Raw genomic sequence first — 15824 nt, forward strand, 5'->3', positions numbered from 1 at the left:
CACTCAACATCTCATCTCAACATCTCACTGCAGCAGAAAAGGAATCTACATTTATCCTGATTTGTAAACTTGCTTTTCTTTTTATGCTACCGATTATGGGAACCTTTAGTCTGTCTTAAAAGATATGTGCTTATAAAACATTTTAGAGTCAGTATCTATGAAACGATCACAATAACAACCATCATTTTCAAAGCTAAATCTTTTTTTTTCTTTTGGAGACAGCTCAGCAGATTAATAGTGACCACACACAGATAAATCAACACACATCAATTACAAAAACACACACTTTTGAGGCCTCTTTCACATCCTCTCGCTGAGTTTCATGCCACTCCAGTCTTTAAGACTTGGTTCATTATAGTGAAGTGATTCAGCTTCCCGGCATAGGTGTATTTTTTTTTTTTGAAGACTCATTTCATTTGGCAGTTGGGAGTGTGAGAGAGGCTTCTGTGCTCACAGTAAACTCGGCAACATCTGCAGAAAGCTGCAGGCGGGGGCGAATACGTGTACATCGTGCACACTACGCTGAAGAGGAAGCTGAAAGGGCAGCACGTCACCGAATCCATATGGAGCGACTAAAAAGTGAACCGTGGGTAGTATCGCCCACTCAGTGTGAAAAATCAGACCCTTTACTCAGAAGGCACCAAAATAAGCAGATAACACTGTGCCAAGATTAGGGATGCACCGATACCGATACTGGTATCGGTATCGGGCCCGATACTGGCCTCCTGTACTCGTACTCGTACTCGTTAAAATGCCCCGATACCAAACGCCGATACCACACAGCATGTGATAAGCGCCATATTTAAACAAAGAAACACTGACAACAGACAGCAGAAAGGAGTTATGGATGTCTACTACGAAGTATATGTATGCAATAAATATAATGTTAAACATTCAGTATTAACACCTGTATAGCTGATGTGCGCGAGCTGATAAACAAAGCACGCTGAGTGGATTGAGCGCGCGGCGGCGCAGATGCGCGAGCTTGCCGAGTGAATATAAGTACTGGAAAAAGTGGTATCGGTGCATCCCTAGCCAAGATAGCTAGGGATGGAGAAATGAGGGTTGTGATAGACTGACTGAGATAAGATGAAAATTGAACCCCTTAATTAAGACTCTAGAATCAATAAACAAAGACTTGGACTGTACAATTACATTTGCATAATTATCAGGCAAATGCAATCACGTTTGTTTCTTTAATCTAAAGAGCAAATGCTAAAAGTATTTGATAAAATAAACTTGTTACTCCCTTGGTTTATTCAATTTGCTTAAACTGATAAAGTCATCTGCTAAATGATTCACTATAAATGTAAACATATAGCACCACCCCAAAATAAGTCCTATTTTATCCAACTTACAAATTTGAAGTCTAAATTGAATGTTGATTACGTAAAATTACAGGATACCACAAAATAATACGTATGAATTCATTTGCCAAGATGCAGCTGACACCGTAGACCACATGAAAATGGCAACATGACAGATTTAGTAGGCAAAGTACACACATTCATAGTATAGAACATACTTTTTTACATAAGCCCCAATAGTTTCCAATTTCTGAATTAATGACTCTTACGAGCCGGATATTTTAAAGGGGTCATATGATGCTGCATAAAAGAACATTATTTTGTGTATTTGGTGTAATGAAATGTGTTTATGCGGTTTAAGGTTAAAAAAACACATTATTTTCCACATACTGTACATTATTGTTTCTCCTCTATGCCCTGCCTTTCTGAAACGCATCGATTTTTACAAAGCTCATCGGTCTGAAAAGCGAGGTGTGCTCTGATTGGCCAGCTATCCAGTGCGTTATGATTGGCCGAATACCTCAAGCGTTAACTGGCCATAACACTAAAGAATTCATCAGTATAACAAATCTCTTGTTGAATTTTGCTACTGAAATATATCTGACTTGCCTATTGATCTTAGTATGACAAGTGCAGTTAAATATACATAGTAAATGGTATTTTAATTAATAAACATTCAAATATGATGCAATCCTAAGTGCATGTGGTGTTAATGATGTTCTGACTGATTTTATCTCAAATTCAAATAGGATTCACACTAATGGACTTTTATGTGCTTACACTTTGTCTTGCAATCATAACATCACAATCAATGTCACAAAAATAATAATTTCAATAGAAGTCTAATACAATCTCCAGTGAAAGTCAAGAAGATGCGTTTGTCTGTGTTATGTTTATTAGTGCTTGGCATGCTAAACTCTTGTTTATTATGCTTGTTTGAATCTTTTGGAGGAGGGAGGACATAAAGAGGTGCGAGCGCTGAAAGTAGAGGTAGAGAGGAACAGACCCAGGCTTTATGCTCTCATATTATTCTAATCTCAGAGAGTCTGTCCAACATAAGCAACACGGTGGGATTGGCCGTCACTTCAATCGGGCTCAGGTCAATGCTCACCTTGTTTGCGCGGTCACCATTAAACTTCTCGTTACATTTGAATCAGTAAAGCCTGAACAAATATGCAGACTCAGAAATGCACATATTTTCATTTGGGAAAAGGTCAAATGCTGTATTTAGGTAAATGCTTCTGCATCACTTAACATCACCTTTATTTACTTGTTATGCATATCTTGAATTTTTGAATGTTTCCAGCAAGACCTTGCCAGGTTTCATGTTGGTGCAGCCCAAAATATATTAAAGAACTCAAATCAAATCAGTCAGCAAGGTCTGATTTTCAAGTCCATGCTGGAAATCCAACTTAAGGTGGTAGGTTTCTAGCTGTATATTAGCTTGTGCAAGCAAGTAGACCATTTTTGACTGGCAACAAACCAGCAACAACCTGATCTTACCATATTAAAGGCTAATTCCCACCGCAGTGACAAATGCCGACCAGTGCTGACAATTACGTACTTCTCAGACATTCCATGACATAACTACTCACAGGAAAAGTTGGTCAAGCTGGTTTTTAGAACATGGTAGCTAGCTAGATTCTAGCTGGTCTAAGAGGCCAACAAATTTAGAACATTAACAAACCAGCTACCAGCTGGTCATGTCATTTTTAGTTATCAAGCTGGTTTTTGGAACATAGTGCTAGTTTCTAGCTGGTTTAAGCTGGTCATTAGCTGGCAGATCATCATAGACCAAAGAAACAAAAACAGTTGAAGGTGGTCAACCTGGTTTTTGGGACATTGCAGCTGGTTTCTAGCTGGTTATTAGCAGGTGGACCATCATTGGGTCAAAAAACAAACAAAAAAAGTAGGTGGTCACGCTGGTTTTTAGAACATGGTAGCTGGTTTCTATTTGGTGCAAACTGGTCATTAGCTGGTAGACCATCTTGGACAAGTAACAAATCAACAACAACCTGGTTATACCAGCTTAAGATGGTCAAGCTGTTTTTGGAACAAAGCAGATGGACAACCAGTCATGGAACTGCTTGAACCATGGAGCTTGTTCCAAAGTTACTAATTACTGACTTAAGAGTAAATATTTGCACTGTTAATGGCATCAAAGCATCTGTGTTATTTGTGGACAATACTGAGATTTTTTTAAATAATTTGTGTGCATTTAAATGGATTAGTCAACACAGGTATTTAGTTATGTAAAGAAGCCATTTCTCATAAACAGCAAACGTAGTCTATAAATTACAAGCAAATGCAAATATAACTGGATTAAAGTGTTTTGTTTAGATAGTGGTAGATAGAAAGTTTTCCACAGAAACAAATGAACAATACTCTATACTGTATAATGTGATTTTTTGGCTCATGAATTCCCAGAAATGCTTGTCAGTAGATGGTTGTTTTGTTAGGTGTGTATACAGCTCAAGGCTTGGCACTGCTTTGACTAAGAGGGTAAGGTCAGGTCAGTAACAGAACGGTGGTCTCTGATGTAGGCCTGCTTTAGCGTGATATAAATATCATACAAGCGGTGGCGCTAGTGAGCAGTGGCCACCCATCATTTCCCATCAGCTGACACGACAAACACTGTCTGTGCTCCACTAGAGGATTTTCCCACTCAAACTCTCATCAGGTGCTAGAAAGGAAAAGTACAAGCCAGATATTTGTGGAAAAGGTCAAAATAATTGTGTATGGAGTTAATTTAGATACATCTGTCCAACATGTGACAGAGGTTTTCAACTATTTTGGGGTGTAGCCTTTGCGTTCATTTCTCACAAAATGTGTTTTCTTTGCTTATCATGTAATATGAGTACAACACTGCCAGGTAAAAAAAATCCTTACTAATAGTATCTGCTTAAATTGAGGGAAATTATTTAACAAAAAAAAATAAATAAATAAATAAAAACCTGTGTGATGTTAATGAACCCATTGCAGTGGCAATATGAAAAGAGCTGACTTTATATTCAGTTTTTATCAAATGTGACCCTGGACCACAAAACCAGTCATAAGGGTCAATTTTTGGGATTTATACATCATCTGAAAGCTGAATAAATAAGCTTTCCATTTATGTATGGTTTGTTAGGATAGGACAATATTTGGCTGAGAAACAACTATTTGAAAATCTGGAATCTGAGGGTGCAAAAAAATCGAAATATTGAGAAAATCGCCTTTAAAGCTGTCCAAATTAAGTTCTTAGCAATGCATATTATTAAACTAGTTTTAATATATTTACGGTAGGAAATTTACAAAATATCTTCATGGAACACGATCTTTACTTAATATCCTAATGATTTTTGGCATAAAAGAAAAATCGATAATTTTGACCCATACAATGTATTTTTGGCTATTGCTATGAATGCTACTTAAGACTGGTTTCGTGGTCCAGGGTCACATATATGTTTTATAAATATTATAGATTTACAAAAACAAGTGACACAAAAATATTATAAAATGTAAGTAATGTTTATTAAAGATATATTTATATTTTTGATTTTCTTACATGTTGCATATATTTTAATCTATATGAAGTAGTAAATTATGGTCTGAGGGCAGGTGAAGTATAATCTAATGTCATAATTGTGATCAAATAAAGGGAAAATCAGATTAAATGGTGCATTTGTGTTAAAAGTGATTAAAGTGTAAATCCTGCTATTTAAAACATTATAGTTTGATGCTACAATTATTACAAACCTGAAACCTGATTACAGCCAGAGGCGGACAGTAGTGAAGTATTTTTACTCTGCTGTAAAAGTCCTTTTCTTTAGAGTGTTTTTCTTTAGAAAACTTTACTTCACAACATTCCAAAGCATAATATTGTACTTTTTACTGCACTACGTTTCATATTAAATATCATTTAATACTTAATTACATTAGAAATCTATTACTTTCTTACATTTACTCAAGTAAAAGTAATTCAAAGATTTACTTGAGTACAAGAAAGTTTTATTTATGAAATGAAGTGCAGTAAAACGTATGACATTATGCTTTGCAATGTAGTGAAGTAAAGTTTTCCAAAGAAAAACACTCTGATAAACTACAGATACTTTTTAAATTTACTTGAGTAAAGTAAAAATACTTCACTACTGTCCGCCTCTGATTACAGCAGGATGTTTGGTTAAACTGTCCCTTTAATCAGCATGGTGGTTGTAACATGTAAAAACAGATGCCACATTATAAATTTTTTAATGTTTGACATTTCCCATTATATTGGTAAAAAACAGGCATAATTCTAGAGAACAGCATTCATCTCAAGCAATAACTGATAAACAGAAAGGCGAGAGACTGCTAATCGCAGATAGATTAATAAACTCTGACTGTAAGTCTGTTAAATAATTTCTTACCAGGAGAAAACGCCCATAATGCCATTCAGGAGCAGGAAATATGCACCATGTAAATTGGCAAGGAGGCGGAGTATGGAAAAACTTTAAGTAGGAGATTTGATTGCCCCGGGTCCTTTGGCTAGTGGAGCTCCTGTTCACTGTCTCTCTATCTCCATTAATCTCAATCAGTCACAGGAGGTTCTCAAAGCTGCTGGAAGGAGCTTCATACAACACTGAGCAGGACAGAAGCAGCTCCAAACACAGGTAAGACACATTCTATTACACATTATTATAATCATGGTGTTCATTGCCACAATCAATAATTGGCAGTAAGACTATGATTTTTAGGCCAGTCTAAACAGAAGCCTTTGTGTAAGTTTTACTTCATCTCCAATTATTAAATAATTTTTTGGATGCTTCTGTGGTGAGCGCTTAAATAGACTGGAGTATTTTTTTAAACTGGAAACTTGCCCTGGCAGTTTTCAGTTGGCCTAAGTAAAGATTACATAAGAGCTGAGTCAAGGATGTTTTGTATTGTGAAATAATGGTCAGTTCAAGGTTTGTGGATGTTGAGAATTGTAGATGTTAGATAAGAATAAAATAATAAAAATATACATTTTTAAGGATCAATGTGTATATTTATTCATATTTATGCATGCTATTAATAATTCAGTTGGCCTAAGTAAAGATTACATAAGAGCTGAGTCAAAGACATACAGTTCCTGTGAGCGGAGGACAGTACGGCTCTGTTGCTGCGGTACAGTCCCTCCGATGATAGAAGTTTGAGAGCTTTTTCCAAAAATGCAGTCCTTGAGCTCCACCAGCCCGGCTCATCTTAGCCTGACATATATTTGAAAGGCATGTATTTTATTTACACAAATTTGAGCAATGAATGAATGAATAAAACTGCATGCAAAGGCAAACTAACTCAGCTATTCTCTTTTTCAGGGAACACATCCATTATATCACAAATACCTGTGAGATAGTTGAGGAAAATAAATATCAAAAAATTGCATTTTAGGCTTTATATAATCAGTTCAAACCTTTTATTTGTATGAAAGACTTGACACTTTAATCCAGCATAAAATGTTAATCTCAATAGTTTTTCTCTTCATGCTAAATCCTGTGCTTTCTCTTCAAGGCACACTTAGCGAGAATAAAAATGGCACTACCAAATCTAAGGAACACACTATTAGCCACAATATTCCCAAGCTAGTAAGCACAATATTAACCACCAAAGTGAAAATCCAGACCCATGCTGCTTCTTCAAAAAGCACCAATCAGACTCTTCCTTCCACACCGAAGCCTGTTGTGGATGGTGTCCAGAAACCTGTGCCTACTCTTCAAAACACACTTAGTGAGAAGAAAAATTCTACTACTAAATCAAAAGGGAATGCCATTAATCTAAATGTTCAGAAACCAGTAACCACATTATCAAACACCAAAACGAAAAACCCAAGTCAATCTACTTCCTCAAAAACTAGCAGCATTGGTCAGACTCTTTCATCCACTACAAAGCCTACTGTAGATGTTGTCCAGAATCCTGGGCCTGCTCTTCCAAGCAAACTTAATGAAAAGAAAAATTCTACTGCCAAAACAACAGCCAACACCGGTAGTCTTAATCTTCCAAAGTTAGGAACTACAGCATTAAATACCAAGCTGAAAAACCAGACTCATCCCACTTCCTCAAAAATGAGCAGCGTCAATCAGACTCTTCCATCCACTACAAAGCTGGTTGCTGAGGAAATCATACTTAGCGAGAAGAAAAATTCTACTGTGAAGTCAATGGTCCAAACTATTAATGTTAATGTGTCAAAGAAAGTGGCTACATTATTAAACACCAAAACGAAAAACCAGACTCAATCTACTTCCTCAAAAATTAGCAATGTCAATCAGCATCAAGACATCGTCCAGAAACATGTGCCTTCTCTTCAGGACCCACTTAGTGAGAAGAAAAATTCCACTGTTAAGTCAACATCCCAAACTATTAAAGTTGCGACTACATTATTAAAGACCAAAATGAAAGACCAAATTTCCTCAAAAACTAGTAGAGTGAATCAGACTCTCTCATCATCTACAAAGCCTGATGTGGACACCATTCAGAAGCCCGTGCAAAGTGTACAAAACGCAGTTAGTGAGAAGAAAAATTCTACTACCAAGTCAACAGTCAATAGTGTTAATGTTAATGCTGAGAAACCAGTAACTACATTATTAAAGAGCAAAATTAAAGACCAAAATCAATCTACTTCCTCAACAACTAGTAGAGTTAATCAGACTCTCCCATCATCTACAAAGACTGATGTGGAAACCATCCAGAAACCTGTGCAAAGTGTACATAACGCAGTTAGTGAGAAGAAAAATTATACTTCCAAGTCAACAGTCAATAGTGTTAATGTTAATGCTGAGAAACCAGTAACTACATTACAAAAGACCAAAATGAAAGACCAAACTCAATCTACTTCCTCAAAAAATAGTACCACTGATCAGACTCTTCTATCCTCCTTGAAGCCTGCTGTAGATGTTGTCCAGAAACCTGTGTCTTCTCTTCCAGCAACAACTGGCGTGAAGAAAAATACTAGTACCGAGTCAGCAGGCCACATTATTCATGTTAATGCTTCAAAGTCAGTAAACACCAAAGTGATAAACCAAACTAATTCTGTTTCATCAAAATCTAGTCACGTTGGTCAGACTCTCTTATCCACACCAAAGCCTGTTGTAGATGTCCAGAAACCTGGGCCTTCTCTTCAAGGCACAATTAGCGAGAAGAAAACTTCTACTTCCAAGTTAACGACTCAAACTATTAGTCATAATATTCCCAAGCTAACGACATTAGTGAATACCAAAATGAAAAACCAGACTCATCCAACTTCCTCAGAAACTAGTAGTATCAATCAGATGCTCCCATCTACCTCAAAGCTTGATGTGGATGAAAGCACAATTAGCAAGAAGAAAAATTCTACTGTAAAATCAATATCCAAAAGTATTAATGTTAATCCGCTGAAGACATTAACTACATCATTAATCACCAAAACGATAAACCAAACTCAGTCTACTTCTTCAAAAATTAGCAGTGTCAATCACACTCTCACATCCACCACAAAGCCAGATGTTGAAAGTACTCTTAGCAGGACAAAAAATTCTACTGTCAAGTCAACACCCCAAACTATTAATGTTAATGGGTCAAAACCAGTAACCACATCATTAAACACCAAAACTAAAACTAAAACTAAATCTACTTCCTCAGAAATTAGCCATGTCAATCAGACTGTTGCATCTACCACAAAGCCTGTGGTCGATAGAGTCCAGAATCCAACTAAAGACAAACCTGCAGAGAGTTTACCAGTTAAAGTAGTCATCACTAAGGGTTGCATTCCTCAGGAGTCTCAGACAGACTCAGGTAACGTAACCAAAGTACGAGAAACGGAGCTCAGTTTAAATCCTGGATCTCCTCTGGTAATGACTCATCACATCAACTTGGTTCAAGGAGCTTGCACAGGAAGCTGTGAAACTGAGATGGCCACACTGAGAGACAGAGTTGAGTTTCTTGAGAAGGAGATGGCAGCAATTAAAAAAATGTGTAAGTAAAGTTATGCACTAATAAAGATCTTAACATCTTTAGTTAACCATAACAATGGCACTGGTAAATGGTAAAACAAGCATTAGCAATCAAAAATGTGTATGAAACTGTTCAACAGGTTATAATTCACACACTGTATCATCTATCTTCAGGTGTTCAGTGTTCAGGAGAGCAATGCCCTAAAAACTGTAGTGGCCAGGGCAAGTGTGAAGATGGAAAGTGTGTTTGTTTCCAGAGTTTTAGTGGCCCAGACTGCAGTGTCAAAACCTGCCCCTCTAAGTGCAACAAAAAAGGGAAGTGTGTGAAGGGAAAGTGTGTGTGTCAGACTGGTTATACAGGCCTAGACTGCAGTAAGGGTAAGTAAGGCATATGATAGTACAAGACTGTTAAACTTTAATGTTAATTGGAATGATTCACTACAAAATGAAAATCTGATAATCATAATTTACTCATGTAAATGTTGTTCCAATATGATTTTCTTTCATAGAGCATAAAAGGAGAATTTTATCAGAATGTCCATGCTGCTGTTTTCCATACAATGAAAGTGAATTGTGACGAGTGGCTGTCGAACTCCAAAGATTGAAAAAGCATGATAAAAGTATCATAAAATTAGTCCATATGACCTATACACTATTCCTAGTCTTTTTAAGCCTTATTTTGAGAAACAGATGGAAAATTTAATGTAAGATGATCTACGTTAATGGTGCTTTTTATAATTTTAGAGCTTAAAGGTAAATGGTGAGCAGTAAGCGATTTCTGAGAAACACTGTTGAAAATTCAAATCAACACTTTTGTGAATATTTGCTAGCAGTCTGTTCTGTGTGTGTGTTGAAAAAAAATGGTGTCCTGGCTGTAAATAGGGGAAAAACAAAGTGGATTGTACTGATCAGACTGAGCACCACAGCACACTGGTAAGAGAAATATACCTGGAAAAAGAAGGGTTTCAATAAGTTAATATTGGAAAATCTTTCCAGTGCTGAAGAGACGTGAGCATGAAGTTACTCAAACACCTGAGTAACTTTGGTTTTGTGATGTTTCACAGAATCAAGATACGCTGTTGTAATATTAGCTATAGTAATAGGACTGATTAATCCATACTTGCGCAAGCTTTCTGTTACCAACTGTTAGTTGTTGCCTGTGTTGGACAGCATGTTTGTGAATTTGGGGACAGAGCTATGAAGGCGAGGGTGTGTTGGATGTGTTTGGGTGTCAGTTTCAAATATCGACAGTGTTTCTCAGAAAGCGCTTACTGCACCATTAACAGACCATGCTCCCAAACCATTTTCATTGTGAGTAAAAGAGCAGCAGGAACATTTTGCTAAATATTTCATGTTGTGTTTCATTTTGGGCTGAACTATTCAAGTAAGAATGTATTTAAGTCTCTCTCTAAATTATTTCCCCAGCTGTTGACAAGAAGATCACAGTAACAGTTGAAACAGTGGCTATGAAGATCCCCACTGCCAAGACTGATACAAAACATGTGAAGACAAAGCCAGACAAGACCATATTCGTGAAAAAGACAGACACAAATGACCCAAAGACAAACACCACAGCCAAGCCAACAGTGAAGCCAAGTCCAACCGTGTCTCCAGGTAAAGCCCAGTCCAATACCACAAAGAGAGACAAGGTTATTAAGACTATTGGTCAAGTTCTGCTAAACCATGAAGGTAGAAGACGTCAAGAGCAAGTAAAAAAAGGCAAAACAACAATCATAAAACTAGATTTAGACAAACAATCACAAACTGAACTGACCAAGAAAAATAATCTTAAAGATGAGCCTGTCTATCAGAACGCGACTCAGAGATCTGGAAAGAAGGTTAATGGAACCTCCAATGTTTTAGAGAATGTGTTTAAAGGCACCAAAGACTCATCTAATTCAACTGTGTCCAAGACAAAGGTCACTATTAGAACTGTAGGTGATCAAGCAAAAGAAAGCAAGACTATTAATATTACATCTACTGGAAAAGAAAAGAAGCTATTGCACAGCAATGTAACAACAACTCTCCAAGCAGAGAAGAAGTCTGATAAGCATGTAAATGGGACACGTTTTGAATCCAAAACTCGTACAAAGCATTTTAACAAAACTATCAGCAGATTATCAGTCATTGGATCAGTTGAGGTTCATAATATCACTTCTACCGGGTTCATTATGTCTTGGGAAGCTCATCGAGACATGTTCAAGAACTTCACTATATCAAGAAGGGAAATCAGAGGAGGAAATGAAGATTCTGAGAAAATTCAGGATGGAGCAGCGGCTGTAAATATAACAGATGTCCAAAGGCCCAGTTTAAACATAACATCAACTAAAGTCCAAAGTAGCAAACCTGAAGGAAATACTGTGAAAAAGTTCTCCCAAGTTCTTGCTGGTACAGCACGGTTGTATCATTTCAAAGGCCTTCAACCTCAGACGCGGTACTCGGTTTCCTTGTTTGGCTCTGGTCTTGGCATACGATCCAAAATTCACCGCCTTACATTATCCACAGGTAGGCTTCCCATACTTCCTGCTTTGGTTCACTGCAATAAACACCAGTGAAGAGCATTTACTCTCCTGCGGTGTGCTGGCAGCACTTAAGTATGCTTAAATCTCTAATGAATGCATGGAATACGGTACCTTGTGCATTTTAAATATTGATGTTGGCAAGACCCACTTACTCTATTTTAGTCATAAATACTAGGCATAATCAGGAGCACAAAACAGCCTTAGATTTTCTTTGGCTGTCAACTTAACATAGAATTTCCACTGCTAAAATGAATGATGTGTACCGTATTGGTGAATGGTGATATTCAAAATTCACCATTAAATCATTTTAAGACTGAATGCACCAATTGATTACTTGGATAATATGGCATATTTATGCAGGAATATAAATGTCTCAGAACTCTAAAACATACATTTGTGGTGATATTTTAAATGTCATTGACTTCAGTTAAAACTGCACCAACTTTGAGATTTTCTTTGACTGTGCTTTATGACTTTCTGACATTTTGACATTTTGTCCAGGCCCTGAACCACCCACTGACTTGATGTTCAGCAATATAACAGAGACTTCCTTCTCAGTATCATGGACAAAACCTAAAAGCATAGTAGCAGAATTTAAAGTCACGTACACCAACACTGTAACTGGTACTGTAAATGTCTTTGAGTTATCCTGCATTTCTGCTATGACTATTAAGTGCTACTGTGTGCACCCTCACAATACATGATGATTTTGATGATTTTAAAATGCTTTACCTTTTTATACTGCAGGTGAGAGTGGCTCCATGTCTGTTGACTCCCAGCTGTCCCATGTTCTCCTGTCTAAGCTCTCTGCTGGCTCCACCTATGACATTACTGTGAGCTCAGTTCTGGAGACACTCGAAAGCGAGCCAGTCACAGCCTTTGTCGCAACAGGTGCGAAGAATGCTTATTGTTTTTTGTTTCTTTTCACTTGATATTATGGTTGATGCTGATGTTTTGGGGTCACTGATGTCTCTTTCACATTTCTATAAATCCTAGTGCCGGATTCTCCTACTGAACTAAAGGTGGTGAACATCACAGACACTAAAGCTCTGCTGGTATGGAAACCATCACATGCTAAAGTGGACAGCTACATACTCAGTTATGGAACTACAAAATGTAAGTGCAGTCAGGCTTATTAAATGGCCGGTTCTACACTAAACCGTCATTGCTTATTAAAATTTTTTTTTTTTTTTGCGTTTTTTTGCTTTCTAGCTCCTAATGTGACTATTACAGTGACATTATCTGGCAGTACTGTGGAGCATCAACTCAGAGGACTCCACAGATCTTCTTTATACATGGTGAAAATCAAAAGTCAAGTCAACCGGCTCCAGAGTAGCCCAGTCTCCACAACCTTCACAACAGGAAGTGGTGCGTAAACGGTCACAATTCTGTTTACTTACCTCAAGTACACTAAATGACACAAAAACACTATAGAAGTAACATAAAAGCAATTTAAAAAGATTTTAGTGTTGAGACTGATAATAACTAAATGGTCAATATTAAAAGTCAATACCAGCCGATATAGGCCCTAATAACACAAAAATCTGTAATATCAACTTGACATCCTTAGTTTTACTTGTTATATGGTCACAGTTGGTACGACAAAATTGTGTGATGAACAGAACAAAACTGATTATTTATTACTAAAATACACCTTTTCGCCATTTTAGTCCAATATTCTCTACAGAAGCTGCCATATCTTGTTTTTATCCTTTTTCATGCCTGTATGTTTTCCAGGAGTGAAACTTCAGGTTTTGACTCCCGGTGAGGTGACCTTTCACTCAGCTGTGATTTCATGGAGGGCTCCCCGTGTGGCTTTCAAAAGTTATAGGCTCACATACCAACTGAGCGAGGAAGTCAAGGTGATTATATCAATAACTCAATAGCACCCAAGATAAATTTAGCAGCCTTCCCACAATTTTCACTGACCCCTGCTTCGCATTAACAGGAGGTGATTTTAAATCCATCTGTGACGCGTTATGAGCTGACTGGACTGGCAGCCTTTTCAAACTATACTGTGAAAATAGAGGGAGAAAGAGATGGACAGTACATCAGTTTTGTCTTTGCTGAATTTACCACTGGTGTGTAATGTTCCGTTTCATAACTAACTCAATTTCACCCCTGGTTGTGTTCTATCTTTCATAGATTTGATTTTCTTTATTCTTGCGCTGTAGCCCAGCTCCCGCACACATACCCCACAGACTGCTCAGAGGTACAGGTCAACGGGATGAAGGAGTCAGGAGAGGCTGAGATTTACCCTGAAGGGAAGGATGGAGAGCCAGTCTGGGTCTACTGTGACATGGAGACTGATGGAGGAGGCTGGACTGTAAGATACAAAAGCCTGGTTTGATACCTATAGTACACCCACAGCTTTCCCCATGTTGTTGAAGCATGACATATTTTATGTTTGGATCATGATTTTATATTTTGTGTCATGATAGTGTGTCACAAAACACTGTAATTTAAAAGAATATATTTAAGTACGAATTGAATGTTATGTTTTTAAACACTTCATTGCATGTTAATTATTATAATGTATTATAGTTTAAATTTATATTAAATGCAATTACCTGAACTGTAAGAGTGTATTTACACATTTATATGTAATTTCATTATTATTTCTATTAATATGCAATCTTTAAATAGTTAAAGGGGTCCTATTGTGCTTTTTCACTTTAGTTAGTCTGTAATGTTGCTGTTTGAGCATAAAAAAGATCTGCAAAGTTACAAAGCTCAAAGTCCACTTCAAAAGGAAATATTTTATTTAACAGAAATCACTTTTCAAAAACTACAACGAACGACTCGTTTGGACTACAACGCATTAAAGTGAACACTCGATGATGACTGGCTAATTTTTTTTACCAACGGAGGCACGAGAGCTGAGCTCTCCCCCGGCCTCCCCCTACCCTTCTATATCACCTAGCGGTTGTAATTACATCAGCAGATTCGGCACATTCGCGATAGAAAAGCTTTTCAACTTTAGTTAGTCTGTAATGTTGCTGTTTGAGCATAAAAAAGACCTGTGAAGTTACAAAGCTCAAAGTCCACTTCAACAGGAGATATTTTATTTAACAGAAATCTTTTCAACTTTTCAAAAACTACAACGAACGACTCGTTTGGACTACAACGCATATTTTCCGGGATTTGTGATATCACAAAGATCGACGAATGGGACGAGACCTGGTTGAGCTGCACTAGAGAAGGCAACAAGTGTTATCACTATGTCGGAGACGCGCTAGCTTTCCCAAGGCAGACGAACTTAGAGTGGTTACAATCATCTGGGGTTAAATCGCGCTCAAATTGATTTGATTATGATGTAATATTTACACTGAAGCTCGCAGCAGGCGGCTATGGTAAGGGGCATGACGTTTCCCGACCAGGCGCCGAGTGCTGCCAATCACAACACACACTGGCTCAGCTAACCAATCACAGCACATTTCGTATTTCAGAAGGCGGGCCTTCATTTGATACAGGAACTATTCGAGCCATTCATGCCAGACTGGGGAGAGAGGTGTTGTAATAATGTAAAATATGTGAAAAATTATGTGTTTTTTGAACAACCTAGTATGAGAGCCTGTTCTTGTACACCCCTAAAACAAAATCAAGACTTTGTAAAAGAGCATAATAGGACCCCTTTAAAGTGCACTGTCAAATCTACAGACAACCATTTATAGTAAACTAAAATATACTTTAATGTTTCTATTGAAGCTTGTATTACATTTATTTAAATATATCTGTACACATTTGTAATGATGAAGTTGCCATTTAAAATATATGGTTACACTTTATTTTATTCACAATGTCACTTTAATGTATTTTGCACACAGAAAGACAAAAGACTGTTGCTTTTATGCATTTGCATTGTTCTGATCTTATGTATTTTTATCTCAACTATATTGTCACCAGTGGCAGCTCGTGGGTTTTAAAATGGAGGAGGCACACTAATTGTATTGGTCTGGGATCCCTGCCGATTATTATTATTATAATTTGCTTAACCACTTTAAAATGGTTTTTTGGTTGCTTTTAGTCAGAAAACGTGAAGAAAACGACATACATACAGCAAGATAATATAA

At 37.2% G+C, this 15824-nt stretch overlaps 1 protein-coding gene across 1 annotated transcript in view; it reads left to right on the top strand.

Moving 5' to 3' along the window:
• The first annotated feature begins 5894 nt into the window (after window positions 1-5894).
• LOC107743174 (tenascin-like) overlaps window positions 5895-15824 on the top strand; it is a 13546-nt gene continuing 3616 nt past the window's right edge. The window contains exons 1-11 of the mRNA XM_016556308.1: window positions 5895-5938; window positions 6623-9251; window positions 9404-9607; window positions 10655-11734; window positions 12253-12375; window positions 12499-12642; window positions 12748-12867; window positions 12964-13119; window positions 13489-13613; window positions 13700-13832; window positions 13926-14077. Coding sequence (XP_016411794.1) covers window positions 6761-9251; window positions 9404-9607; window positions 10655-11734; window positions 12253-12375; window positions 12499-12642; window positions 12748-12867; window positions 12964-13119; window positions 13489-13613; window positions 13700-13832; window positions 13926-14077 — 4728 coding nt within the window. The 5' untranslated portion in view covers window positions 5895-5938; window positions 6623-6760. The remainder of the gene's footprint in view (window positions 5939-6622; window positions 9252-9403; window positions 9608-10654; window positions 11735-12252; window positions 12376-12498; window positions 12643-12747; window positions 12868-12963; window positions 13120-13488; window positions 13614-13699; window positions 13833-13925; window positions 14078-15824) is intronic.

Source organism: Sinocyclocheilus rhinocerous, unplaced genomic scaffold (assembly GCF_001515625.1).
Source record: "Sinocyclocheilus rhinocerous isolate Xijiao unplaced genomic scaffold, SAMN03320098_v1.1 scaffold946, whole genome shotgun sequence".
Taxonomy (NCBI): domain Eukaryota; kingdom Metazoa; phylum Chordata; class Actinopteri; order Cypriniformes; family Cyprinidae; genus Sinocyclocheilus; species Sinocyclocheilus rhinocerous.